This window comes from Eumetopias jubatus, unplaced genomic scaffold (genome assembly GCF_037043125.1).
Source record: "Eumetopias jubatus isolate StellerSeaLion01/CBP00866 unplaced genomic scaffold, mEumJub1_p1.0 scaffold_5, whole genome shotgun sequence".
Taxonomy (NCBI): domain Eukaryota; kingdom Metazoa; phylum Chordata; class Mammalia; order Carnivora; family Otariidae; genus Eumetopias; species Eumetopias jubatus.
The window spans coordinates 23,792,451-23,820,242 of NW_028274811.1; the positions used below are offsets into that span (position 1 = coordinate 23,792,451).

At 39.4% G+C, this 27,792-nt stretch overlaps 1 protein-coding gene across 1 annotated transcript; it reads left to right on the plus strand.

Moving 5' to 3' along the window:
• Positions 1–4,441: 4,441 nt before the first annotated feature.
• On the plus strand, positions 4,442–20,261 carry MINAR2 (membrane integral NOTCH2 associated receptor 2). Its single transcript, XM_028103505.1, has 3 exons — positions 4,442–4,606; positions 16,514–16,735; positions 20,082–20,261. The coding sequence occupies exons 1-3, from the start codon at positions 4,442–4,444 to the stop codon at positions 20,259–20,261; spliced, it is 567 nt and encodes a 188-aa protein (XP_027959306.1).
• Positions 20,262–27,792: the final 7,531 nt, after the last annotated feature.

Sequence of the window (27,792 nt, forward strand, 5' to 3'; positions counted from 1 at the left end):
AGGAAGTTTGGGCACCTCCATTTTATTCAGGGTGGACCACCGCTGGGTCTAGTTTTCAGGCACATTGTTAGAGTTACTCCTAGGTACATGAAATAACACTTTGAATCCAGACGCTCCCCTTAGTGAACCCCTCATCAAAAACACGTAGGTTAATAAAGCATTGTATTTCTTCTGCCCTAATACAAAACTAATAAGAAATATTCCCATACATATACTTTGGGTTTCAGTTAATATGAATTGGTGAAATCTTGCAATTCCTTTGACATGCATAACACCTCACATGTCACACTTCCTGCTGGTCCCCTTGGATCTTCTAGGACTTGAATCCCGATACGGATTTAGAAGGCATGACAGATGGTGAAACAGCAGTACAGTTTAAAAGTTTTTATTTGAAGATAGTCATGGAAGCTTTCTGGTTCCCAACTTAGACCTTGAACTGTGAATTTAAAACCCAGGTTTATCACTCACCGGATTTAAATTCACACAACCACAGGAGGAACTGGGAAAGTGAAGGTCCATTAGCAGAGTTAGAGAATCAGAGGAGTCACCGATCAATCAGAGCAACCAGGTAAGGAGGGATAATCTGTTAAGAGGTCTATGGGATGCTCTTGCCTCTGTGTAGCTTCCTCCTTTGTAGGTACATGGCCAAACTCCTGGTAGTAGATCTGACTTTGGTGTTGGTCAACAGGACTGACAGTTGGAAAGAAGAAATGGACGCGGAACTCAAGAGAGCAAAGGCAGTCTGGAAGCTTCCAGGCACCTATGCCTCTGTCTCTCACTGCACCGGATTGCAAAAAGACTTTCAGATTAATGGGTGCTGTTTCCATGTTGCTGTCCAAATCTCAATGAAGTTCCTCTTTCAGCCAGTTCTAACACAGAATCATACAAATAAGGAAATTCTGGGAAATATAGTTTGCCTTTTAATTAAAGATGGCTGTAGACTTTAGCTCCTTTTTTTTTTCAGTTTTCTTTGAGACAATTGAAATAAAAATATACATTCTTATCCACTCAAAATAACAATGAACCCTTTTCAAGCCCTTAATATATGCTAACCATTCTGTTAACCACTTTACCTGTAAAACCTCACAGCAACCTTATAAGGTACTATTGTTATCCTCACATTATAGGTGAGGAAACAGGCTTAGAGAGATTCAGTAACTTGCCCAAGAACACAACTTAATTGGATGCCAACTTCTGTGGACTCGGTTACCCTGATCACCTCCTTTGTTCACCAATGTTGAAGATGTTTTATAATGGACAAAAAAATTATTTATAAGCTAATCACAGGCTTTCTTCATAGTCAAAACTAGCCAAGTAATTTTCAAACTCTCAAATAATTTGATGAACCCCAACTGCTCATCCAGACATTGTACAAGCTTTTCAGCCGGAAATACTTACAAATATTTCAGTTGGTTATTGGTACAACCCAGAGAGGGAGGGAGTGAGGAAGGGAAGTAGGAAGGAGAGAGGGAAAAACAGGAGAGAGAGAATGAGGAGAGGAAAAGAAGAAAATAAGGTTAACTAGTATGTAGACAGTTTTGCCTAGTGAACCATATTTAAGTCTATTTTTACAATTCTCATGTTCAAAAAACAGTAATTCTGGGTCCAAATCCAAAAGGAAGTAATACTTTTATAAAAAATTTGTTATAAAGAAAAAGACCAAATGATTACCTGCATGCCCCAGGTATGCCTATTTCCACCAGATTTCCTTGCAGTTAGAACTCTTCATATTTATTTATGACCATTGTCACTCGAGATTGAAATTAATGACTATAAAGAAACAAAAGCCCTAATCCAGTATTTGTCCAGTTACACTCGGGTAAATTTTTTGAAGAGTTAAAAGGAAAACAAAAAAATGGGTATTATATGACCAAATAAATTTGGACAATGCTAGACTTATCAAAGCAGAACTTCTCAGAGCCTTCAGTGTGAGCCTGTGCGTCATAAACTACCAAAAGAGACTATATAGAGAGTATATCACAAACATTTTTGGCAATAGAATCCGTTTTTCACTGAGCTTGGAAGACAGCATTAAGCCATTTTTAATCAGATTTAATTGGATTATCAATTTCCAACCAGAGTAGAGCCCTTCCTAGGGCTTTGGAAAAGAAAAGAGCCATCATTATCGAACAAAGGACATCATGAGGGTCCTTAGACATGACTCATGGGGAAGGAAGCATCCAAAAGGACTGCTCTTTGGTAATGTATCATCTAGTGTACGGTTAGTAAAAGAAAAGTATGAAATACATCATCAAACAAAGGATAGTAAGATGAGAGTATAAACGAATCACTAAGATTTCAAAGGAATGGGAAACCATACCTACTTGGGAAAACACGTGAAGGTTTTGTGAGCGGCGAGTTATCAGCAATGGCCCATGAAGGATGAGTAGGAGGTGGTCAACAGGCAGAGTTGGGAAGAAAGGTTTCCAGGCAGAGGGATTGGCATTACCAGAGGCTCCGGGTGGGATGGGCTGGAGGTGGGGACCAGTGATGGGGAAGAGATGGCCAGTATCAGGAGAGAATGGAGAAAGTTTGATTTTCCAACTGTATGTCACTCAGGTTACCTACAGGGATAGCAGTGAGAAATAAGAACTGATGGTTTGGGGGTGAGGGTACACAGAGGATGGTGAAAGAAAATGGAGAGTCTGAAACTAAACTGATAAACAGAAGGAGACAGTATACAAGCCTCCAGGCATCTAGAATATGGCGGAGGGATCTAAAGAAAGGATGCCTAAGGAAAACTGAAGGCTCGTTTCACCTACCTCATACTTTGGCTAAAGAAGAGGCCTAATCAAATATATTTGGATCTGGGTTCTGTGTCTCCACTTGCCAATATAGAGAGCCAAAGAGAAGTAAGGTTCTTCTTGAAGATGTGTGTTATTCCCCGAAGAATCTTTTCGGAAAAGCAAACAGCCTGAGAAATATTTATTCATTAGATGTATTCTGGCAGCCGCCTGGAAAAAAGCACTTGCACACGCTCATAATACACTTGATTCTTGAAGCACTTGCGTTTTAACTGCTTTGTTGTTAACTGTCACTATGAAGTACCTCTTACTTCCTCCAGGAAAGGTATTGTTAAAACCACCCAAATGTATTTTAAATATTATAAGACGGTGAAAGAGTTTGGATCCCAAAAATAATTTACAGAAAATGTTGATTGTTTAATCCTGTTTTCCAACTATAAGTAGGACATGATTTTTTTTTAACTCCCCCATGTTTATTGCTATAAAGAAGGTAAGTACTCTCTAGGGTCCTGATCGATTTGAGAACATCCTAGCTGCTGCTTATAGGCTATATGGCACTCCTCTGAAATCTGGGTTGATCCATTCCACATGTGACCCCATTTACCCCTGGAAGAGAAACCTTCCTGCGGAATCAGATGGGTTTACAGAGATGCAAACATAACAAACAACCTATGTCTTTTCAAAACCGCTGATGTGTCTATCCTTCACCTTCTCACAGTGGGAAACTTTCCTCTTTTCCTAGATGGAAATCCATACTTTCCTATGGGGTGCCCGAGGCAGCGTGTCTTGAAATGTGAGAGCTTATCTCCATTAAAGTAATCACTACTCCCTGGCTTCATACACGGTCCACAGCCTCACTCCTACCTTGGCTCTCTGAACGGCAGATGGGTTCACTGAGGACAGCACATCATCCAACCCCAGGAGCCATGTTCCCCTTTGGTTCCAAGTGTACTGTACGAACACGAAAACACACCGGAAGAGTTTATGTAGCTCGGAATCGAGTCAAAGGGGCCTCAGCTAGTGAATGGGTCAAGGCAGTAGACTGGGGGACTAAATTACTATGGCAAACTCTAAAGCAAATTCTTGCCATTTCTCGATTCAGACCAAAGCTGACAACCTAAACGTGGTCAGGTTTCACACGAGCCGGAGACTCTGGGAGTCCAAACAAGAGAAGAAACAAGACCCCGCATATCACGTGGGAGGCTGTGTGGGCTGGGCCAAGTTAGCTGTGTTAGCTCGGGGAGGTTCAGAGAGAAAAATTAAGCTCTCCGTTAGAGATGATATTTCATGTGCTCCGATTATGGACTATGACATTGAAATGCTGGCAATCTTCTTTATCCAAAGAATAGTTCCTCTTGAACTCTTCTTTCTGATGCTGTACGGAGGGACATTTAGTGCTACATATCGAATTTTGGCATTTTGTTAAATTTAATGAGTGTAGCCCCATCTGTCCCATTCAAGCACCGTACGTGTGTGTGTGTCTGTGTGTTGTGTGTGTGTGTGTTGTGTGTAAAAGGCAAGGCAGGGTGCTGCATTGTTCTTGTGTGTTGGTGTGTCATTTCAAGAGTGGCTCCCCAGTGTAGCTAAGAGACCTGGTTTCAGATGCCAGTCGGAGCATCCTCAGGCTTATTAATAATGGACAAGTCTGACAAGAGCAGCCTCACTTCCTTTGTTTTCCACCGCAGTCGAAGGGAGACATGGATCTCTCTGTTTTGCCAAACAACAACCATCCTGACAAATTCCTGCAGCTCGATGTGAAGTCTTTCATGAGGAGCTCAGCTCTTCTTCAGGCCAGCCTGGCAAGGTTTCCAGGGGGGAACTACCCTGCTGCGCAGCACTGGCAAAACCTCGTGTACACACAGGTAAAATCCGGGAGATGAAGCACCTGGGGTGGGGCTCGTTTCTTTCTATCTACCATGTCATTATTTGTACAAAAAAAAAGGCTGTAGGGAATATGGTACAAGGTAGCAGCTCACTCTTGCAATATAAAAAGGTCTTTCTCTCTTCCTTAGCATCAGGAAAGTCTTTGATCATTTTATAAAATATGTGAATTCCCCCGACCACTCATTTTCCTCCAAGCTCTCGCTTTTCGGCCTGTCCTCATTTTATTGCCTACTTTTCATCTTACTCCTTTCCTTCAGAATTTTTCAAGCCACTTGTTACATTTGCAAATTAGACTCTGGGGGACAACCCTGCTTCTATGTTCTGGTGTATTCTAAGCACAAAGCAGCCGACGCTTACACTGGGGATTCGTACACAGCGTCTGAGACAACCAGGGGACTTGCTTTTGCCTCCCTTAGACTGGCTCCCTTTCCTTTCATGCAGAGAAGACTCAGCACAACAACGGAAACCTAATGATTGAAGGAAACGAAAATAGAAGGAACTCTTCTCCTTGGAAAGGTGCTGGCTATTGTCTTAGATATTCTTATTTTCCACAGGTATCCATGTGGACAAGACATAACGATCCGACCTTCAAACCCAGTGCAGACTTTATTTGTTGCTTTCTTCTTTTGTATCTTCCTTCTCTTTGCTGACCGAAAGAGAAGAATAAAACTGTGATGAGTTCCATGTGCTGGAATAAACATAAAGGCCCTGACTGTTGGACAGCCCATGAAACAGGAATAATCTTTGTTTTAAGACGTGAAGACTAATGGGGTTAAGGGTTAGTCAATTTAGAAACAGGAAGAAGCATTTCATTTCAGAACAGATGTGACTGACCTACAAACCCCTGCAAGTCATTAAATTCTTTGGAGTTGTTCAAATTCCCTGAACAGAAATTTGTTTTCTTTTAAGAAACAGTTGCTACTCATGAGTCCTGGTGTAAAGTGACTCCTTTGTGGTATGTTTGTGGGCTCCTCGGGACCTTTATCGTGAGATCATTCAAAATCAAGTACACTCAAATGATTATGTAAGTGTTTCCTCCACCTATAAGGGTTTTAATTTATTTCCATCATCAGGCAGCTTGTTATGACAACTGCCTTTGTAAAAAATTTTGCATCCTTCCCTTTTGTAATCTTCAAAACTCTCCCCCCGCCCATACACACCTTTTTGGTTATTGTTTTTGTATTTTAAGTTAAATACAGTGAAATTCTTCCTTTTCCTTCCTTGTTGTTTATATCATGGAACAAAATGACTCAAAAATCTGTTCAGAAAATCTTGGCCCTCCTATGCTGTGAAGTTTAGTCAAAGAAAACGTATCCAATAAATTCCTTTGAGGTTGGAACACATCAATCCAACATCTTTTGTTTGGGACTAGAGTTGACCTATTTCCTTCATGTGAATCTTCATGGTTTAAATCTCTGTTGCAGGTTGTCCCTAAACCAGAATGAAATGTATCCAATTTCTAAGGGGCATCTTTTTCAACAGGTAGGCCCTGATGAGCTGAAGTAGTTATCCAAGAAAAAAACAAGGAGGTAAAAATCTGCTTCCTGTGTCTTTAGATTAATGTTAATGGTTACTGTAAAATACACATAAACTTGGTAAATTTAATTTTCCTTTTACTCTAAAAAAAATGTTAAATGACAGAATAAAGGCCAATTTACTATTGAAATGATGCATAGGGTGGGGGGGTAATAAATCTTACAAATTCAGATAGTTGGGTAGGCATGACACAAATTAAGACTAAGTACGATTTACATTTACTACTTTTATTTGTAATATGTGGATAAGTAATTCTGCTTTCCCTGGTTGGATCTTAAAATTCAGGAGTGATGTATTTGTTGGATAAAATATAAATCTAAAGTAAGAGGACATATGAAAGTTTTAAGGGGCTGGAGTGTTCCTGGAGGAAAGCAGTGAGTATAGCAGGTGTATCGAGGTGTTAGGGATGTATAAGGTGGCAGGTGTCAAAGTTCTTCATTTAAAACCCTCACTTTGGCGTGCCCAGGTGGCTCAGTCGGTTAAGCATCTGCCTTTGGCTCAGGTCATGATTCCAGGGTCCTGGGATCGAGTCCGGCATCGGGCTCCCTGCTCGGCAGGAAGCCTACTTCTCCCTCTCCCTCTTCCGCTCCCCATCCCCTCCACTCATGCTCTTTCTCACTCTCTCTTGCTCTCTCTCTCTCTCAAATAAATAAATAAAATCTTTCAAAAAAAATAGAATAAAAAATAAAACCTTCACTCTGTTGGGGATGCATTAAGCCAATGGGAAGAGCATTGGATAAAGAGATTAGAAACTTGGTTTCTTTTTTTTTTTTAAGATTTTATTTATTAGAGAGGGCGCACACGCACCACAGTGAGAGAGAGAGAGAGAGAGCAGGAGCAGGGGCAGTGGGAGAGAGAGAGAAGCAGACTCCCCACTGAGCAGGGAGCCCCACACCTGACGCAGGGCTCCATCCCAGGACTCCAGGATCATGACCTGAGCCAAAGGCAGATGCTTAAGCAACCGAGCCACCCAGGCGCCCCAGAAACCTGGTTTCTTGTCTCAAATCCACAATAAGCCACTTCAAGAGACTTCTATTATGACCTTATTTCATTCATGCCTCAATATTTCCACTTGAAAAATTAGTATAATATTAATTTTATGTATCTGTTTAAAAATGAGAACAAATAAAAATAACATGAGGTAAAAACAATTGAGAGAAAAGGTTTCCTATGAAAGTTTAAGAAATGTGTATTATTATTTGACAATATTCCAAATTGTGTTGAAATTATCCTTTCATTAGATTTTGAAAAACAGTAGATAATAATACTTGCATTTTTTATTTATAGTGCAGATGGGGTTGTAGGGAACATAGTTAATACATTGTCAATCCATAGCTCAAGCAGTAGATTTTATACACACACGAAATCCACAGACTTCAGAGTCGTGTCGGCTTACCCCTGGGTCTCACACCACCCAGGTGCATGGTGTTTGGGATTCCGACCACCTCAAGGAATGTCAAAGGACTTAACCTACAACTATTGCCTTCAAAATTAATGGTAACTCAGTAGTTAAGACACATATCCTATAATCCCAAATATGAAGTTGAATTCCTAAATATATGCATCATATTTCTATCCATGACTTATCTCTCAAAGCTTTTTTAAAAATTCACATCCACTTTCAGAGGAAATTCTGTCAGCCATTTTTACATGCAGAAGCAATTCCCGGCATATAGAAAAGTAAGCCCTGTTGTCGCTCTTGCCAATAGCCCCAGACACTGTGAAATTCATGCTGCGCAAACCCACAGGTCACCGTGTTTGCAGGGAGAGAGAAAATAAGCATGTATTTCCTGATCCCACTATATTTATACTTTTCTTAAATTCTTTCACTAAAAAAGTAAAGAAGCTTCACAATAAATTTCATCTCAGTGCAATGAACAAACGTTTGCCAAAATCTAATGTTTCTGGTTGTTAAAATAATTTGGGGCATGTATCTGATGAAGGCATTTGGAATTGTATTCCAAATATTTCTGCCAATCCCTTTATAAAACGAGGTAATGAAAGGAAAAGGCAAAAAAAAATTTTAGTTTAAATGATAAAATATGTTTTTTCAGATACTGTAGTGCCCCCCCCTTTTTTTTCATGAGCAGTTAGACTTCATAATCTTTTCAGATTAATCTCTTTGTTTTATCTTTTCCTGGCTTCCAGGAGCATTCTGTGCTAAACCTGTGAGCTGGACCAAAAAGCCAAGGATAAAAGGTTGTTCTTCCCTTGATTTCTAGACAGTTTCATTTCCTGGGTTTATTCCATTATCACCTTTCCTTGCTTTAATTTTCAGTCTTAATAGCTAACCCTTCCCCGTAAATTTTAATGTCTCTTCTATCTCAGTTTTTTTTTCCCTTTGGGTGGTTTTTGTTTGTTTGTTTGTTTGTTTGTTTTGTTTTGTAGGCTATAATTGTACCTCTTAGCAATCTGTCTCTGGACAGGTCCTTGAGATCTGTCGTGACTTCTCTAAAAATGTCTCTATTCCTAATCCTCTTCTTACTGTTCTGAAAAGAACAGCCCTTCATACACAACAGTCTCCCATTTTTAAGCCTACATTTAAAGAAATGTTATAGAACCTCTGAGGCACTTAAATTATTATCTAGGAAGTAGATTGAGGGGCATCGCTCAGTTGCTTAGGGATTTATGTGCAAATATCAGAACATGATTTATCAAGTAATGCTAAATGTATGCAGTTCCCAAGGTCTCCAGTGGGGTCTGGAATTTAGCCTTGGACGGGGTGTGCTGCCAGAAACAACACCCCAACTGTCCCACCGTACTGGTCTCAGACCAGACCCAAATGTCTCTGGCACTAAAGGCTTTATGAAGGACACCCTCAGGCTTACAATAGCATGTGTGGGACTCCAGGGCCCTGGTTAGGTAGAGAGAAGGCAGGAGACAAGGTTCAAGAGAGGCCTGGGTCAGACCACAAAGGGTTGGTAGTTGTTGTTTGAGATTTTAAATTTTATCCTGAAAATTTTGAGGGCTTGGTGAAATTTTTAAGCAAGAGACTCACGCGATCAAACCTGTGTTTTATAAAGATAGCCATTCTAGTAATTTGGAAAACAGAATTACTGTGGTCACTGAACACCACAAATTTGTACTCCCACAAGTCATAGATAAACAAAATGCCTTGTTTGCATTATGATTATGAAAGGGATTTCATCGCATGTACAGATTGGGGAAAAATAGAAATCTTTATTTGCTTGATTATCCCAATCTATAAACATGGTATATCTTCTTCATTTCTTCAGCACTTCATATGGCTCAATGATGTCTTATAATTCTACACATAGAAGTTTTCATAAAGTTCATTAAGTTTATATCTAAATATTGATAGCACTTTATGCTCTTAAGACTAGAACCTTTTAAATCATATTTCATAATAGTGTTACTCATGTATGCCACTGATTATTATAGACTACGAAATTACTACATATTGATCTGTTAATCTGTTTTATCTTGACAGTACATATCTCTATAGATAATCATGCCATCCGCTGTTTTGTTTCATTATTTAAAACCCTTATTCCTTTTATTTACTTTTCTGTTCTTATTGTATTGCTTAGGGCTTCCATTGCAATAACATATAAATGTTTGTGATTACTGGCATCATTGTATTAATTCTGAAACTAAAACAAATGCTTCTCATATTGCAACTATTTGGTAAACTGTGCCCTGGAAATTTTGGGCAGATTCTCTTAATTAGTTTTTAAAGATTCCCTGCTATTTCTAGTTTGCAAAGAAAGTGTGCTTTAAATATAGTTTGAACGTTTTCAAAATCTGTTGCAAAATTCTACCTTTTTTTCCTGATTATGTGGTGAATTATATTAATCTTCTAATTTTTTAAATCACCCTCTAGGTAAAAATTCTTTCCTGGTATAAATCTTTCTTATCCTGGTATGTATAATTTTACATATTGTAGGATTCTGTTTAGCAATAATTTATTCATGATTTTTGCATTGTGCTTATAAGAAATTGACCTATAATTAAATTACCTTTTCTTTTACTTACTGCCTTTGTCTGGCTTTTATACCAACCTCATAAAATGAACTGGGGAGTATTCATTGTTTTCCTATTTTCTGGAAGGATTTGACAAAAATAGGAGTGATCTGTTTTCAAGAATATCTGGTAGAAGTTGATTGCAATACTTGCTTGGCCTCATGTTTTTTAATTTGTGTGCAGTTGGGGTAGATTTTAAACTATTGATTCAGTTAGTCAAATGATCACAGGTTTATTAACATTTTCTATTTTTTTCTTAAGTTTTCTAAGCTATGTGGGAAACTGCCCAATTGCATGTAATTTTTTTAAATTGCTCTCATTATTCTCCTGTTACATTTCTTAATCTCTGTTATGTCTTTACTCATGTTTCTTTTCCATTTCTAGCCCTGTGGATTTGTGTCTTTTTTCCCGAGCAGTATTGCCAGAGGTGTTTTCAGTCTTTCCAGCCCTTCCAGAGAAATAGCTTTCAACGTTGTTCATTTGTTTTTTCCTTTGTAATATGTATTGATTTCTATCTTTTTTAAAATTTTATTTAAATCGCAGTTAACATACAGTGTAATTTTCCCTACTTCTATCTTTATAGTTTCTTATTACCTCATTAATTTTCTCATTCTGCTTTTATCATGCTAGCATATATTTCTATATTGGTCCCTCAAAATATCATTTCAGCTCCAGTCAACAATATTACAAATGTAGCATTTTTCATTTTCATTCTGTTCTAAATTCTTAATTTCCATTGTTATTTCTTTAAAGTATGTGTTTTGGTTTTCTACAAAATGTGGTACTTTAAATTAACTCTTTGATATTGATACATAAATTTCTAAGTTGACTGTGTTCAAACAGCATGATCCATATAATACTGAGTCTTTGAAATTTGTTTTAGAGACTTGCCTGTTATCAATTTTTGTAAATATGCAGGGTATATTTTAAAAATTAATGCTTTCAGTTGTTTAATAAAGATGTTAATATATATCACTTGATCAAACTTGGTTTTATTGCTCAAATCCTCTTTATCTTTAGTAATTGTTTGTCTGCTTGATAAAAATTGTATGTATAAATTTCTCCTTGTAATTTTCTCCAGTTTTGCCTTATAAAGATTGAGACTATTAGATGCATACAAGTTTAGAATTATTATATTTTACTAATGATATCTACCTTTATTCATTTCATAGCAATCCTCTGTACCTAACAAAGTCTTTCATCTTAAAATCTACTTTGTGTGTTATGTATATATACATGCTTTCTTCATGGTAGCTGAAGTTATGTTGTGGATACAAATATACTCAAAATTTTAGTGACTTAACACAATAAAATGTATCTCTCACACAAGGTCTGATATGGGTGATGTGGATGTCCTAGGGGCCTGACTTCCAAGTGGAATCCAGACTGTTCCTTCTTGAGGGTCTACTATATAGAATCTCTGTTGGGCCTGTATACTGGAAAGAGAGTAATCCAGGAATCTTTCCAGGGATTTCAGGGGTCAACCCTGAGTTGGGGTATGTCCCAATCCAGTCCTATGTCCTAATCCATGGACTGTTGCATGCCCATAAGGAAGAAATGGATTTGCTAGCCAGGCTCTGCCACAGTTTATCATTCTTTTAAACACATTTACATAATATATATTTATAATACTTATACTCTTTCTCACAAAAATAAATAAATAAATCTTTATAAATGAATAACTAACTAACTAACTAAATAAATAAATAAAACAGAGACATGGCAGTCACTATTCCAAAGTAATTCTGAGGTCTCATGGGAATAGTTTGTGTGGCCTCCTTCCTTGAAGGTGTGGAAGATGGATTAGGCAATGATTCTGCTTTTTAGAAGAACTTCTGATGTACTGTTGTCTATAGTCCTTGATTCCACCCTCTAGGAGGCATCCCTTTGTTCACTATTCTCTTTTGCCACATCAGAAGTAGACCCTCCTTCAAGGATAAGCTTCAAAGTTTACTCCTACTCAAGGAAATTTAGAAATCTAGGGTTATTATCGCTGCTTTCTTTTGTTTTGCTTTGCTTTTTAATTCTAAATATTCAAAAGCTTTTAGGTATAGGCTTGTGATTACTTTGGTCATATATTTCTTACAGAATTTAGGAAGCTATTTATTAATGCAATCTTACTTGACCTGACTGACTACTTGCAATCAATTTTATGTCAGTAAACACACGTCAAGTTCTTTGAAGGCATAACTCTCTAATAGGCTTTAATGTCTTGCTTTTCTGCCTCCGTTTCTGTATTTTTAGAGTCAGTGACAACCACAGAGAGGCTCTCAGGAATAAGTTATGAAAGCACAGCCTAACAGGATCTTTATCTTGAATCACTTTATTCGCCTGAGAAATTTCAATAGGCATATTTTGCTCAGTGCTTTTTTTTTTCTTTTTTAAATAATTCTGTGTCTTAGTGTTGGGTTCTACAAACAGATTTTCAACAATAAGAGAGAAGGCATCACATTTCTAGGTCCTCTCTACTCTCTTTCATTTCTTCTTTCCAACTGCCCCTCTCTTTCTCTAATCTCATCTCCTTCTTGTATCACATTAATGCTCTGATTATTTATTATCAGGGTTAATTATCATAATTCCCAATTATGACAGATGACATTTATGCCAATTTTTTTTCCTGTAAGATATGAATAACCATCATTCCGGCCGCTGATTTTTTTTCATCCCTTTCCACGTCTTGGCTCCTAAGCCCATGCCACATGTTCGTGGAATTTTAAGATACACTACTTCCTGTATTAGGGAGGATAGGGTAGGCTATACTGTGATGGCACAAATCCCCACAAAATACCACTAATTAAAAATAAAAGTTTTTTTTGTTTTGTTTTGTTTTGGTTTGGTTTACGATCCATTCACATATTACAGAGATAGAGCGAGTGTGCGTGCAGGGGAAGGGCAGAGGGAGAGAGAAAATCCTGAGGCACACTCCCTGCTGCGCTCACAGTCTGAAGCAGGGCTCAATCCCAGGACCCTGAGTTCATGACCTGAGCTGAAATCAAGTCAGATGCTTAACCGCCTGAGCCACGGGGCACTCCAAAAATAAAAGAATTTTCTTGCTCATGAAAAGTCTGAGGAAGGACAAATGGATTTTAGCGGCAGCTCTTTTCCAAGAAATAACTCACAGCCTCAAGTTCTTTCATCCTGTAATTCTGCCATCACAGAACCCTTGCTTCATAGTGACACAAAAATGGAAATGAGGAAAATGAGCCAAAAATATTGTGGGAGATTTCAGGGACCAGGTTCGATGGTGGTTTCTGTTACTTTTATCCATACATCATCAACTAGGAAAGATGTAACTTCAAGCCAGACTGGGAAAGACAGTCATCCTTTATGCTCAGGAAGGGAGAATAAAATTTGTAAGCATTTAACCAGTCACCACAATAGACTTCTCATTTCTCTCTATTTGCCAGTATATCTTTTCACATTCTTTCACTCTCATTCTTTGAGTCCTTATATTTTAGGTATTCCTCTTGTAAATATTATGTCATTTAATTTTAAAAATCTGATCTGACAATCTCTGTCATTAAAATTGAAGGTTTAGTCTATTTACATTTAACATGATGATTTCTAAAATTTTTTTAGAAAATTTTAGTTTTTCTGTTTTCCTGAAGTTCCCCTAATCTTTGTTTCAGTTTTATTGTCTTAAGATCAAGTTTCCTTTATTTTTTTTCTACTGCTCTACTGATTTAGAAACTATATATTCTTTCTCTGTTTTTCATAATATTTCTATGCTCTCACTGACATGATTTCTTAAAATGTTATCATCAGAAATATCTGTGTTAAATTTTACAGACCAGTGATTTAATTGTCCCTATTTAAAAACTCACAAATTAGTAATTATTATCTCTATTTTACCATAAAATCAATACTTGCCTAGATATAAATACTTAGCAGTTTTCTTTCTTTTTTCCCTTTTTTTTTGCTCAGCATTTCTTTTTGCATCTTAAGCTTTACTTTTATTATCAAGTTTCTTCCTGAAGTACGTTTTTTTAGAGGTTCTTTCTTTATTGGCCTATTAATTCTGTAGTCTAAGTTTTTGTTTGTCTAAACATGCATTCTATTTCACTCTTTTTACTGTATGATAGTTTACTTATATCTAAATGGTGTAAATAATGACTAAAATGTATAAAAGATAAATGGACAAAGTAGTGGTGAATACAGAAAAGTCTAGGTAAGCTTTGAAGTGTTACACTCCTTAAATATTTTAAAATAAAATTATTTTAGAGTTTTTATGACTAAAATAATAGAATTACTATTGAGTTTTCCTTTGGTAAATGTAATCTATCCAGAATGTGGTATCAAGAGCTAGAATCAAATACATGCTTTTTTTTCTTTCTTAAGTTATTTGAAAAAAATTACCAAAATATAAATGAACCTCAACCATAATTAGTATTTCTTATCCTGCCATCAAATTCTTAGCAAAGATATTCTGTTAATTTTCTCTTCACATGCCCTTTAGACATGAAATTGTCATACAACACAAAAAATAAATGGCACCATATATTAGGATAAACCTCAGACTTTTAAGAATGTGGTTTAGAATTAAGGGCTTGAATGTTCTTTTCAGACTATAGCTCTGAGTTAATAATTATTAAAATTATTTTGTTATCTTATACCTATTAGTTTTTCAAGGTCTTTATACACTGTAATAGAGTCTGTTATTTTTTCCTACCCCCCAAAACTGTATTCGCCTCATTTATAGAGCTTTCTTATTTAAGAAGTTCAAGGAATAGTCAAGCAGGCAAGAAAACTGATAAAGCAAATTTGTCAACGTCTGAAGAATTATCCCTCTCAAAGATGATCAAAGATGTCTAGCCTTGGAAAAAAAACCTTGAGTCAGAATTATGCTAAGCTGAAATGATCTAAACTTCATATCAAATTGTTTTTTCTCAATTCACAAACATTTTTATGAGGCCATCCATCTTAAAGACAAATGCCAAGTCAAGATGATGTATTATTTCATTGCAAATCTCAGTATTGAAGAATATAAATTGATTTTGAGCAGACCAACAACTTAATAAATTCAGAGAAGATCTCCTACTTGACCTCTAAGTATGTAAAAAATGTACGGGTTAAGAAAATTAGGGAAACCTAAGACCAAAGAGAATGTGAATGGTTTTATCTAGATGATTTCTTTTGGCTTATCAGCCATTTCAGAAGGAAACTGTAGGTAATATTAGTTCACAACCTAGCTTACATAAATACATATTTAATGTGACCTATATACCACAATATATGCTGATATGCTGAGGAAACCAGTGTCTTGATGATCATAGATATGACTCAGAAGAATATTAATTGCTATTGAACCTTCTCTGTTTAGGAAGGCTGAAATATATGAAACACATGTATTGAAAAATTGCTGTAAATACATGAAATGTGTCACCAGTTTTTAAGGGTTAAACCTAAGTTTTCAGAAAATTAACTTATGTAGAATTCATCTCCCTTGACGCCCCACGACTGAGGCGTTAATCTATAGGCTTTTTGTTTCTTCTTAATTTTATTCAGCCAATGAACAAATTTTAAAGCTAAATTTTTCTACCTCCATATTAATTTTATAGTCATAAGGGAAAAAAAAGCAAAGTAAAACCCTGAAGTTCAAATCAGACACAGGAAAAACACAAGTACCCTAAGCTGTTAAATTTGGGATACTGGTTGTCTTGGGCAGGGAAAGGGCAAGGGTTATGGAAGGGGAGAGGAGGTATACTGGTAATGTTCTGTTTCTTATTGAGCTATACATTTATGATATGTGCTCTTTTCTATATGTATATTTTGCTTCAATAAAAAAAGACTTTAAAAATCTGAACGTCAATATTAGAGCCATCTAATAGCCAGCTGGTTTGTAGACATGTAAAGGAGTACGATGCTATTCTGTCCTCCGAGCTGTCTGAAATAGGAGTCTCAAGAGAGTTTTTGTGAAAGCCAAGGCATACCTATAAAATGCCTTTTACTCTTGACTTTGCTGGATTAATACAGCAACGTTAAATATTATTTTTATCAGTCATGGAATGCACAAATAGAAGTAAACTGTCATTAAATCTCAATGCAAGTGAGCTGGAAAAACACCGGCTTTGTTCAGAATTCTGCTATTTGAATTAAAGAACAATGTTCTTTCTCTGTGGTTATAAAAGAACATTTTAATGAATGATCACTGAAGCTGAACAAGATCACACACAAAGAAAAAAACTTAATTAGTGGTGAGATTCTAGGTCAGACTAGATCCTAGAATCCTTTCCTCATTCATTGTCCTAATCTGTTGGGTTTCCAGGCAGAATCAGCAGATTTTCAGGAGCCATTATTTCACGTTTCCTCCTCTGCCACCCGTGACCCATTGGTAAGAGAAGCCTTGTCACTGTGTCTCCCAACAGAGAGAAAAGAAGACCATTACCGCTCAGCGAATGAGACTGTCTGGTGCAGAGAGTGCCGTGGATCATCCGCCACCATCCCTGTCATCAGTTCTGAAGAATAACCCACTCTTTGGTGACCTAAGTTTGGAGGAAGCTATGAAAGAAAGGAAAAAGCATCCCTCATGGACCGTTGAGGAGTATGACAGGCATTCCCTGCACACAAACCTTTCTGGGCATCTGAAGGTACTCAAAGCAAAGAATCACCTCCTTCAATCGATGAAGAAGATCAAATATTCCTTTTAAAAAAATGGGTGTTACAGTGACAAGCACTCTTCACTAGACCCAGATCATTAGATTTCAGGTCATGTGGGCTCCTGGCATCCCTTTCTTGCTCCTAGGCAGCATGTGTTTATGGATTTGTTCTGACTTTCACTATGTCAGCAATTACTGACACCTGTCTGTTGTAGAGGGAAAGAAATAATGTGACACAGAAAGGTTGACCTAGAAGGTAAATGTTTTTGAAAATTAATTTGCCAGATGATGTATGTTTTCCCCTAGTTTTGTGACCATTTATTTCATGAAGACTTAAGAATTCCCTCATCTACATTGATTCAAAACTATTTATTCAATGCTCTGTCTTAGGCACGGTGCAAAGCAGTTCTCATCAAGGATCATCTTATTCCAAGCCCACTCAGTGATTTAAGATTGCAGATTTACATTTTGGACATTTTCCTGTGTCTCAGTAACAAAACAAAACAAAAACATTTCAACACAGGAAAAGTATGCAATGAACTCATTCACCCAGCTTAAACCCAACTTCAGTTTTTCTTTGTTTTCTTTTTTTCCCCCTGGTGTCATCTATCACATAGAAGATCTAGAAATACCTGCAAAGCAAGGAGAGTGGCCCTCTGTTTTCTGAGTGGACTGGATTCCTCCCCTTGCCTCTGCCTGCCCTAAGGTCAGGGAGGCCTGACTTTTTCCACATACACTTCATTTAAGAAGATGTATCTGCTCTGATCCCCATACCTTAAGCACCTGAAGATTTTTTTTCTGTTGCAAAGGGGACAATATTGTGTCCCCTTAAAATCTTACACTTTTAAAAACCTCAAATGTGCACTCTTGAAATATCTTGTTGTCCAGAATCTTTGAGGTTTTTTAATCTCTTAGTAGATTTAAGGTATCTCCTTCTTAATGTAGCCTCTTTTCCAGAGAAGTTTCCATAACAGATGCTCCCCCATAGCAACAGTAATCTTGTGGGGTTTTTTGGGTTTTTTTTTTTTTTTTTTTTTTTGCTTTTTTTTTTTAATCAGGAGTCTGAAGATCAGGTCCTCTAAGAAGTTAGTTTCTTTTTTTATTAAGTTTTTATTTTAATTCCACTGTAGTTAAAACGCAGTGTTATATTAGTTTCAGGTGCACAATGTAGTGACTCAATAATTCACCCAGGGATCATCACGAAAAGTGCACTCCTTAAACCCCAGCCTTTTCTTCACCCATCCCCCAACGCTCTTCCCTCTGGTAACCATCAGTTTGTTCTCTACAGTTAAGAGTCTGTTTCTTGGCTTCTCTCTCTCTCTCTCTCTCTCTCTCTCTCTCTCTCTCTCCTTCTCTTTCTCTCTTTCCTTTGCTCATTTGCTTTGTTTCTTAAATACCACATGAGTGGAATCATATGGTATTTGTCTTTCTCTGACTTATTTTGCTTAGCATTGTACTGTCTAGCTCCATCCATGTTGCTGCAAATGGCAAGATTTCATTCCTTTTATCCATTCATCTTTTGATGGACACTTCAGCTGCTTAAAAAGTCAGTTGCTACAATTAGGAAAGTATGTATTGTGTTATTTCACCAACATTTCTTGACCGAGTGCCGGAGGCTCTTCTCTGCTCTTTAGCATTTACCTGAATGGCAAAAGGACTATGAAGATGAGTATTGCTGCCCCTGCATCAAAAAGTTCATCTAACTGATCAGAGTAGTAAAACCATAATTATAGAATAAAATAAGGGAAGAGAATAATGTAATAATAGTAGAACGGGCTATGCAGATTCAAAAGGAAGACAAAAATCACACTGGATTATAAAAAAGGCTTCATGAAAAAGTTAATTTATGCTGGGCTTGAAGAATGCATAGAATTCCAAAAGATATGGATGGTTTGCATGAGCAGGGAAGCTCTTCTGTCCAGACTAGCAAGCAAAAATCACAAATACCAGAAAGTGAGAGAGATTGGCAGAACAGTAAGTAGTCCAGTTTTGCTGACACTACAATTTAAGGGATAGAAAAATGGGAACATGAGGCTCAAAAACACCTTAAAAAGTGTTTGAATGTAAGGCTAAGGGGATTGAACTTCGTTGGCAATGAGGAATATTCCTGTTAGCAAATTCTGTGAGCTATGTTTAGGAAGATCAAATAGAAATATGATGAGTGCGCTGCTTCACTGAACCCGGGGTCTGTCCTCTCCCCACCCATCCTCCACACACACAGTTCACCCCAAAGCTGTTCTTCAGCACTCTTTTGAGGGATGCTTCTTTAGCTCTCCTTTGAGGGATGCTTCTGAAAGTCATGACTTTCGTTTTCATTAGACTTTCTGTCTATACTTCATTCAGCTTCTTCCATCACCATCCCAGTGCATCTCATAACTAACAGACAGAGCCCCTAACTTATTTTCGGAAATCTTTTCACCTCTTACAGGCTATAAAGGCTCCAAGTGCCTTGGGTCAATACCATTTTTCTAAATTACTAAGAATTTTATAAGGAAGGAAGGAGAAAAGAAGCCCCATAGGCAGTTACCAGGGCGAACGAGGAGCGGAATATCCGAGGAGTCTGGAATTATAGAAGTTCTTCCTGAGGATTGTAGGCATTAGACTCGCCTTTGAATAGAACACAAAGTAAATGAACCATACGAGTCAAGTAGACAGGGATTGCAAGATTATCCTTCTGCAGAGCTCATCCAAATTTTATTTTACTCTTTTAGCTTTTCTAAGACCAGGAAGTTGATACTGCAGCAATGTGGTGGAGGAATTGTATTGCCATCAGCAGCACCTGCCCAGCTCCCTACGTGTGTGCCCGCTCGGCTCCCAGCAGGGCGCTAAGAAGTCCAAAGCTAGTTCACTGACCTCCGAAGCTGACTTAAAGTCCACTGAGTCTAGAGAGGCAGAGAGGCGGCGGGCAGCTTAGCCGCAAGCCATTGCTGATGAGAAATAATGATGCTCTTCAAAGCCTAGCCTCTCTTGTTTGAGCTGTGACTTTTTTTTTTTTTTTAAGATTTTATTTATTTATTTGACAGAGAGAGAGAGAGAGAGAGAGCACAGGCAGGGGGAAGAGCAGGGGGAGAGGGAGAAGCAGGCCTCCTGCAGGGCAAGGAGCCCGATGAGGGGCTCGATCCCAGGACCCTGGGATCATGACAGGAGCTGAAGGCAGACGCTTAACGACTGAGCCACCCCGGTGCCCCGAGCTCTGACACTTTTAAACCTCACTAGGGACAGTGCAGATATCAACCTTCAATACCTCTCACAGTGTCTTGTTCTGCAGTGTCAGTAAGTCTGTAACACTGGTTACTGATTGATCCTATTCTTCTGCATAATTTTTTTTTCTTTTTAGGAAAATCCTAATGACCTACGGTTTTGGTTGGGAGACATGTACACGCCCGGTTTTGATACCTTATTGAAAAAGGAAGAGGAAAAAGAGAAACATTCAAAATACTGTCGCATAGGTCTGATTTTGCTCCTTGTTGCCTGTGTCTTGGTTTTCATAGTGACTGTTAGCACATTTTTCACCTGAAGGAACTGCCGCAGATACAGCCACTTGAAATTTCTTTAAAAAATCTTTCTAAATAAACATTTGCAGAAAAAACATGCTCAGGGGTCTGAATGTACTGTGGAATGTCCAGCTAAGTGTCATTGTCTTGTAGAATGCAAATGTTGCCTGAGCTATGCTGGCTTTCTCTGCTTTGTTCTAGAAGCCTTGGTAGGAATTCCAGAGTGATCTTTGTCCTTCAGGAAGCGGGAATTCCTGGGATCAAAACCAAAGAAAAGCCGCTATACACAACCCAAATGAAACACTTGGGATAGAGAACAAAACAGCCCCAATAATTGTCAGCAGGCTTGTCTTACCTCCTTGCCATCTACCCTCCCCACCGCCCCATCATCCCTAAGAAAGTTGAGCAAAGCCTTTTTTGGCTGCCCCAGGTGTGCAAGATGAAAACTCTGTTGTGCTGCCTGTTGGATTGAATTCATGCTGTTTCATCTGCTTTTATTCCTGTTGAAGCTGGAAAAGCAGTGGTGGGGGGCTTTATTCAAACTTATTCTCATTTTCTCAGGATTGCTTTATAAATGCCTCCGTTTGATGTAGCAATTTCAGTAGACCTAAACTGGAACAGGCCCTAGTTCTATAATTAATTACATTTAGAGCCAACTGGGCTTACTGATGGATCCACATTGACTAGTGTGAGCCCTGGTGGCTCTCAGGAAGTATGTATCACCAGCCATGGCCTCAGAGGAAGGCCCTAGAAAAGCAGAGGAAATACAGCTAAGGGAATAGATCTGAATCCTAGCTGTGTCTTTTGCTAACTGTTGGACCGTTGGGCAAGTTATGCTGAGAAAGGATAGACTCAGCTCCCCGGTAGGGCTCGTCTAAAGACTAAACAAGAAGACAGGTAAGAACAACACCAGGCTCCTAATTAGGAGTTGCCTAGTTAAGGACGGTTCTTTTTTTTGTTTGTTTGTTATGTTAATCACCATATATTACATCATTAGTTTTTGATGTAGTGTTCCATGATTCATTGTTGTGCATAACACCCAGTGCTCCACGCAGAACGTGCCCCCTTGAATACCCATCACCAGGCTAACCCATCCCCCCACCCTCCTCCCCTCTAGAACCCTCCGTTTGTTTTTCAGAGTCCATCGTCTCTCATGGTTCGTCTCCCCCTCTGACTTACTCCGCCTCATTCTTCCCCTCCTGCTATTTTCTTCTTTTTCTTTTTTCTTAACATATGTTGCATTATTTGTCGCAGAAGTACAGATCTGCGACTCAACAGTCTTGCACAATTCACAGCGCTCGCCATAGCACATACCCTCCCCAATGTCTATCACCCAGCCACCCCATCCCTCCCACCCCCGACCACTCCAGCAACCCTCAGTTTGTTTCCTGAGATGAAGAATTCCTCATATCAGTGAGGTCATATGATACATGTCTTTCTCTGATTGACTTATTTCACTCAGCATAACACCCTCCAGTTCCGTCCACGTCGTTGCAAATGGCAAGATCTCATTCCTTTTGAGGGCTGCATAATATTCCATTGTGTATATATACCACATCTTCTTTATCCATTCCTCTGTCGATGGACATCTTGGCTCTTTCCACAGTTTGGCTATTGTGGACATTGCTGCTATAAACATTGGGGTGCACGTACCCCTTCGGATCCCTACATTTGTATCTTTGTGGTAAATACCCAGTAGTGCAATTGCTGGATCGTATGGTAGCTGTTGAGGACGGTTCTTACTAAGAATATGTGCTAAGGTTTTTGGCTCCTCGAGGCCACCTGCCATTGCCTGCAGATAACTGGGGATGTGATGCTGGTCACAGATAGAGAATCAAGTCCCCTGCCTTCTCTTTGTCCTAGAACACTGGACCCTAAGTCCCTCATCCCTGCTCCTTTCTCTTCTTTCAGGACTCCCCCACCCCCCAGACAGTTTAGTGCCTAAAGCAGAAAAGGGACTTTCTCCTCTTCCCATTAATCAGCCTTTGGGATTACCACACCATTCTACTGTATCTTAAAGATACTTGAAATAAAGAACATTGTCTTAGCCATATTTGTAGTGCTTAACTTCTTCCTCCTCTCCTCTGTAATAGGTTCTAGCCCAATTTAGAACTGAATTAAGGAGAGATGAAGGTCCTGGGGACTCCCGAGGGCAGGCCCACTCACTGTGGATGCCTGGCAGACAACCACTTGGTATTAACTCTGTTTTCAAAGCTTGACTGCCCAGTGTTTGCCTCTAAGGGAGTCAAACTATGTCCAGGTGGTGTGGAAAGCATTTGTGCCACACTAAGTTACAACCAGCTGTCTGGGGCCGCATAAAGGTAAGGCTCCGAAAGGGCACTCAGCAGGGATAACCACAGGAGAAGTGTGCCAAGCTGCCCCCCTCAACTTCTGGCGCCCTGCCCCTGCATCTCATTACCTTTCTCTTCTGTCCAGTCAAGTACCTGGTACCCCCCCCGCCCCGTTCTCTCCAGCCCTCCTCTGCTCTCTTCCTGGATGCTAGCCTTCATTTATGTTTCAGCATGAATGTGTTTATTACTTTGCTCTTGCTCCCAAACCAATCTTCACTTTAGCCTTCAGTGTAACTGTAGAATCAGAATATATTATTATCCCTCACTGGATTGATGTTATGCATCTACACGAAAGGGAAAGTCAGAAGTTGAGTGAATACATCCTTGTGTGCGCTTAAAATCATACTGTGAAAGCCGTTCCAACCTTTCCTTCAGTATGGGTTTTGAAAATGGCTCTAGCAGAAAAAGCAAAATAAGGTCATGGAAAATACAGAGGTGATGGCCCTAAGCAGGCTTAAGTTCAAATCTGGGCTTTTGAAACAAGCTCTGATCCAGAGTCAGTGATTCAATGTTTTTAAAGCATTTAAATACAATCCTTGGCACGTAATAGGTAGTCCATAAATAACTATTATTATCTTCAAAAAAGTGACTCTTTTAGGCACTTACTCTTTTCTAAATTGGAGTAAGCAAGTCTGGGATCCACTAATTCTTCAGTAATAATGGTTTCAAAGGGTATTCCTTCCCAGGCTCTTTCAAAGGTGCTTCCCCACCAAAAGTTTTAATTCTGTTGCTTTGTTTTGTTTTGTTGTGTTTTGTTTTTGGATATTAGGTTAGTGTGTGGGAGGCCTAAAAGCAAATAGTCTGGTAATTTTCTAGAGAGAAACATTCCAAGTGTGGATACTGTTTTAAAGTGCTGCTCGCAGATTTAAGAGAATTGAAATTGTTCTTTACATAACCCATCAGCGGCTATTCCAATTATATTCATGTTGCTGCCACCTAGTGGAGAGTTCAGTGGGTGGAAAACAGAAAAAGTGCTCCTGGCGGCTCCATTTATACAGAGTGCGCTCCTGCCACCTGGTGGTGGAATTTACGGCCGGCCGTTAGCCCCTGAAAATGCATTTTACCCGAGACGTTTTTCAGCGGAGGGGCTAAGTCAGCTGCTGTGATGACCGGGAGTGTGGTCCCGTGGCCAGGAGCTCCCTCCTCCTCTCTGACAACCATTGATTTTGAGTCCCGCGCATCTTGCCAGAAAAGCGATATGGCTGCCCTGGAGTCATTCTCCCGAAGGCAGAGCTGGGACCCTGGGCATAAACTCCTGACTCTACTACACAAAATAGGCTGAAGCCAATAGTAGCAGTATTCTTAGAGATTGCTCCATTCCCAACCTCCAACTGGTTAAAAATTGAGGAATATTAAATCATCTACCTCGGTGTCAGCTACGGTACGGTCAGAATTTCTCCATTTTTAGCTCTCTGTGCCTTTAAATATTTTTTAATTCCCCTTTTCCCTATACCTGTTGTCTATTAGCAGTTTTTTAAATTCTCCCCTCATATAACCGAAGAGGTAGTTTTATCAGATATGAAAAAGAATTTTAAAACCGTAATTAGAGAGGGCCATTAAATCTCGAGCTCTCTGTGGATTTCTACTTACACACTCACTGAGTCTCACAGACTGTAGAGGAAAAATAACTTTTTTGGTTCCTTCCAAAAAATCACTTAGTCCAGGCTCTTGCCCAACTTGAGGTGAGAATATTCAACCGAAGTGGGCAATTTCAGAACCTGAACACAGCTTTCTGCCAGGGCGGTCGTTCTGCTCTCCTTTTATGAACACAGTGACTCGCCAACCTGATCAAATTTCCTTCTTTGTGCAGCCTGCTGGAAAAATTCAGGAGCAAACCGGGCCCTCTCTTCTTAGGAAGTGGGCAGGACTTCCTCCGGTACTGTCCTGATTCATGGCTCTACCTCAGAGTCTCTCCTTTGCCTCATCTTCCTCTCGGCCTCAAATATGTGGTATCTCCCAGTGCTCTTATTTTTTCAGCAATGCCTTAGACCTACTGGAAAGATACAGAGTAGGTAGAGAATTCTGTGTGAGTTTATTATGTGTATATAAAAACCAAAGATGAAAGGTTCTCTTTCAAAAGAAAAATTTGAAATTAAAAATATATTTTAGGGCGCCTGGGTGGCTCAGTTGGTTAAGCGACTGCCTTCGGCTCAGGTCATGATCCTGGAGTCCCGGGATCGAGTCCCACATCGGGCTTCCTGCTCAGCAGGGAGTCTGCTTCTCCCTCTGACTCTCTTCTCTCTCGTGCTTTCTATCTCTCATTCTCTCTCTCTCTCAAATAAATAAATAAAATCTTTAAAAAAATATATATATTTTAAATAAGGAAATTGGTGGTTTCGGTATAAAATGTTCCCTGATCAGGTTTCTTTGGCCAGAAGAAATGAGATTCAACACTCCCACAGTTTTACTGACACTATACTTACTGTTCTCAAGTTCCTGACAAAGAGAAGAAAGAAGGCCTTCTTCTGATGCTAATTAAACTTGTTAATTTGTTTTCGATTATGAAATAATTGCTACAATCCCTCACATTGGAATTCACAGCAAGGTTGGTGAAACACTGTTTAGATTCTTAACTGAATAATAAAACAATGGCCAGGCTAAGATTCAAAACTTTATCAGTTGGTATAAATGAAATGGCAGCGAAACTTTCTCAACATATATATTTTTAAAGGTTAAAACATTTACAATCAACACTCAATAGTTAAGAGAACAATGCCACTGTACTTCCTGCCATTGTTTTATGTTTTAATATGATCCCAAGACTTTTTCATGAATTTTAAACTTGGTTCTTAAAAAAAGGTTTTTTTATTTTTTTCTCAAGTTTTCATTTAAATTCCACTCCATCAACATAGAGTGTAATATTAGTTTCAGGTGTGGAATCCAATGATTCATCCCTTCCAAGAAACGCCCAGTGCTCATCACAACAAGGGCCCTATTACCCATCACTCTTTGAGCCCATCCCCCCACCCCCGCCCACATCGAGACTCTGGTAACCATCAGTTCTCTGGAGGTAAGAGTCTGCTTTGTGGTTTGCCTCTCTCTCTCTCTCTCTCTCTCCCTCTCTCCCTCTCTCTCTCTCTCTCTCTCTCTCTCTCTCTCTCGTCTATTATCATCAACATGTAAATACACAACACGTAAATACACGTAGAGCCATTTTATGAGTTATTCAGAAAGATTCCCAGTGGATACCGGTGGACAGCAAGTCTCTCCCCCAACCCCATACCTGCTGCACATACACCTGACCTGTCCATCCGGCCCTCATTTGAGCTGTCTTGGGCCAATAGGAACACAACAGACATAATCGTACTTTCTGCGTTTCATAATTTCGAGACCCTTCCACTTCCACAACCTCATTTCATCTCGGCTACGATCTTGGGAGAGAAGCGTAAAACCTGCCTTTGACAAGAGAAGAGACTGAGGTGCAGAGCCATCAAAAGATGTGTCTGAATAAAAACCAAAGTAAGAGGCTTGATGATCTACACCTGTTATGGATGTTTTTTCCAGCCTCGTTTTCAGGTCCTCATAACTGGAATGTGAGTTTGGTATATTCCAGATCTTGATAAAAACAGGAGCAGTTTCTCTCTTCTCTCCACCCACGGTGTGTTCCCATTCAGCCCGTCTCCCAGAGGGAACACAGAAAATGCACAAGTCAAGTAAGTGCAAACAGGGTGGTGCTCCCTCCGCCAGGAAAAGCAAACGCCACAAGCTTGTGCCAGTTTGTCCATTCAGGTTCACGTGGCTTCTATGTAAGAGAAGTAAACCCTCGACCTCTTGATTAAGGATCTTCATGGATGAATTGCTCTTTCTTAGTAAGTAACATTGGTAGAATGTCTTCCCCTATCACAGTGCTCCAGAGCACAGGATCTGATTTCTCCAACCTCGCCTCCATCATCCCTAACTTAGCTGTCAGCCCCAAGAAGCCCCAGCTCCTTTAGAGCTTGGACAGGAGCCTGGTTCCGTTAGGCACTGACTTCAAACCCACTTGGAGGAGAACATAACCTCCGACAGACCTTCAGGTTCCCCTGAGCAGCAGAGGTATTACTGGAATGAATCTCTCCAAAGCCCACTCTCCAATCCCGCCAGGTAAGGCACCAAGGCACAACGTGGCAATATTATGTTTTTAACTTATACACGGAGCAGACACTCTCTGAGTTTTTAACCAAGGGTGGGGGGAGGTGCGTAGCAAGGGAGCAGGGAAGTGGAAAGAACTGATGGCTTATTATTTCCCTTATCTCGGAGTTAACTTCTCACCACCAGATGGCAGGTGTGCGCCAGGATGGGAAAGTACTTCCAATATTTTGAGGACTGTAGTTCTTTGGTGTCAGAGCATGGAAATCCTGACAGATGAGGGAACTTGCAAAGAATAGGAGTGATTAATTGTGCTGATGAAGGCCTAGCGTGGGGAGCAGGGCCCTGCCGAGACTGTCGAGTGTGTTCAGTGCAGGAAGGTGACGGTAATTGAGGTCCCATACTGAGAAGTCTTCAGACCAAGCTGTTCAAGCTGAGTGCCCAGAACTCATTAACCAAGTCCTCCATGCGGTCTCTGCTCAAATTGTGGGGCACGCTTGTTAAGAAATGCAGAATCCCGGGACAGATCAGAGTCTTCATGTTTAACAAGCTCCCCGAGTGATTCTTTCTCTTAAGGTTGAGAAAAGATCTTGAAGAGTGTGGGCTCCTTAGCAAACTCTTTCAAAGCTGGGGATTGGGGATGAGCAGACCCATCATTAATCCAGGGTTGTTTTGTGAATGCCGAAACACCCACTCTTGGCTCCCATGAATGCACGGTCCACTTGGTAGCATTATCCTCTGGGAACAAAAAGGAAGATAGAAGTCATCTCTCTGTCCTGGCCCTATCCTCAGCCTTTTTACTGTCCTAGGGGAATACAAAATTCATGAGCAATGTAACCCTTCACACAGTTAAAAGCCGATCTTTATTCAATACGTACTTGATATTTAAAACGTGCTGAAATTGGTACTGCATTTTAAATGGAATCTTAGAAATGTGTTCTGTGCTGGAAGAAATACTGGGAAAACCTGAGCCATCACGGGTAATGCAATGGTGATTTTCTTGTGTGTCAGCAGGATTGTTGTGTGAGTCAGAGGTTAGCACTCTTGCCACATACTGTCTTTAAAGCTGGTTTCTGAGATAAGAAATGAATCCATCTGATGCCAGATTTGTGTAACTGGTTTAAAATCTACAGCC

What these genes read in the sequence shown, in the direction of transcription:
- MINAR2 (XM_028103505.1), top strand. Translation starts at nt 4,442, where the DNA reads ATGGATCTCTCTGTTTTGCCAAACAACAACCATCCTGACAAATTCCTG. An exon ending in AAAACCTCGTGTACACACAG is followed by an intron (nt 4,607 to 16,513) that starts GTAAAATCCGGG and finishes GTCTCCCAACAG; the next exon opens with AGAGAAAAGAAGACCATTAC. An exon ending in ACCTTTCTGGGCATCTGAAG is followed by an intron (nt 16,736 to 20,081) that starts GTACTCAAAGCA and finishes TTTTCTTTTTAG; the next exon opens with GAAAATCCTAATGACCTACG.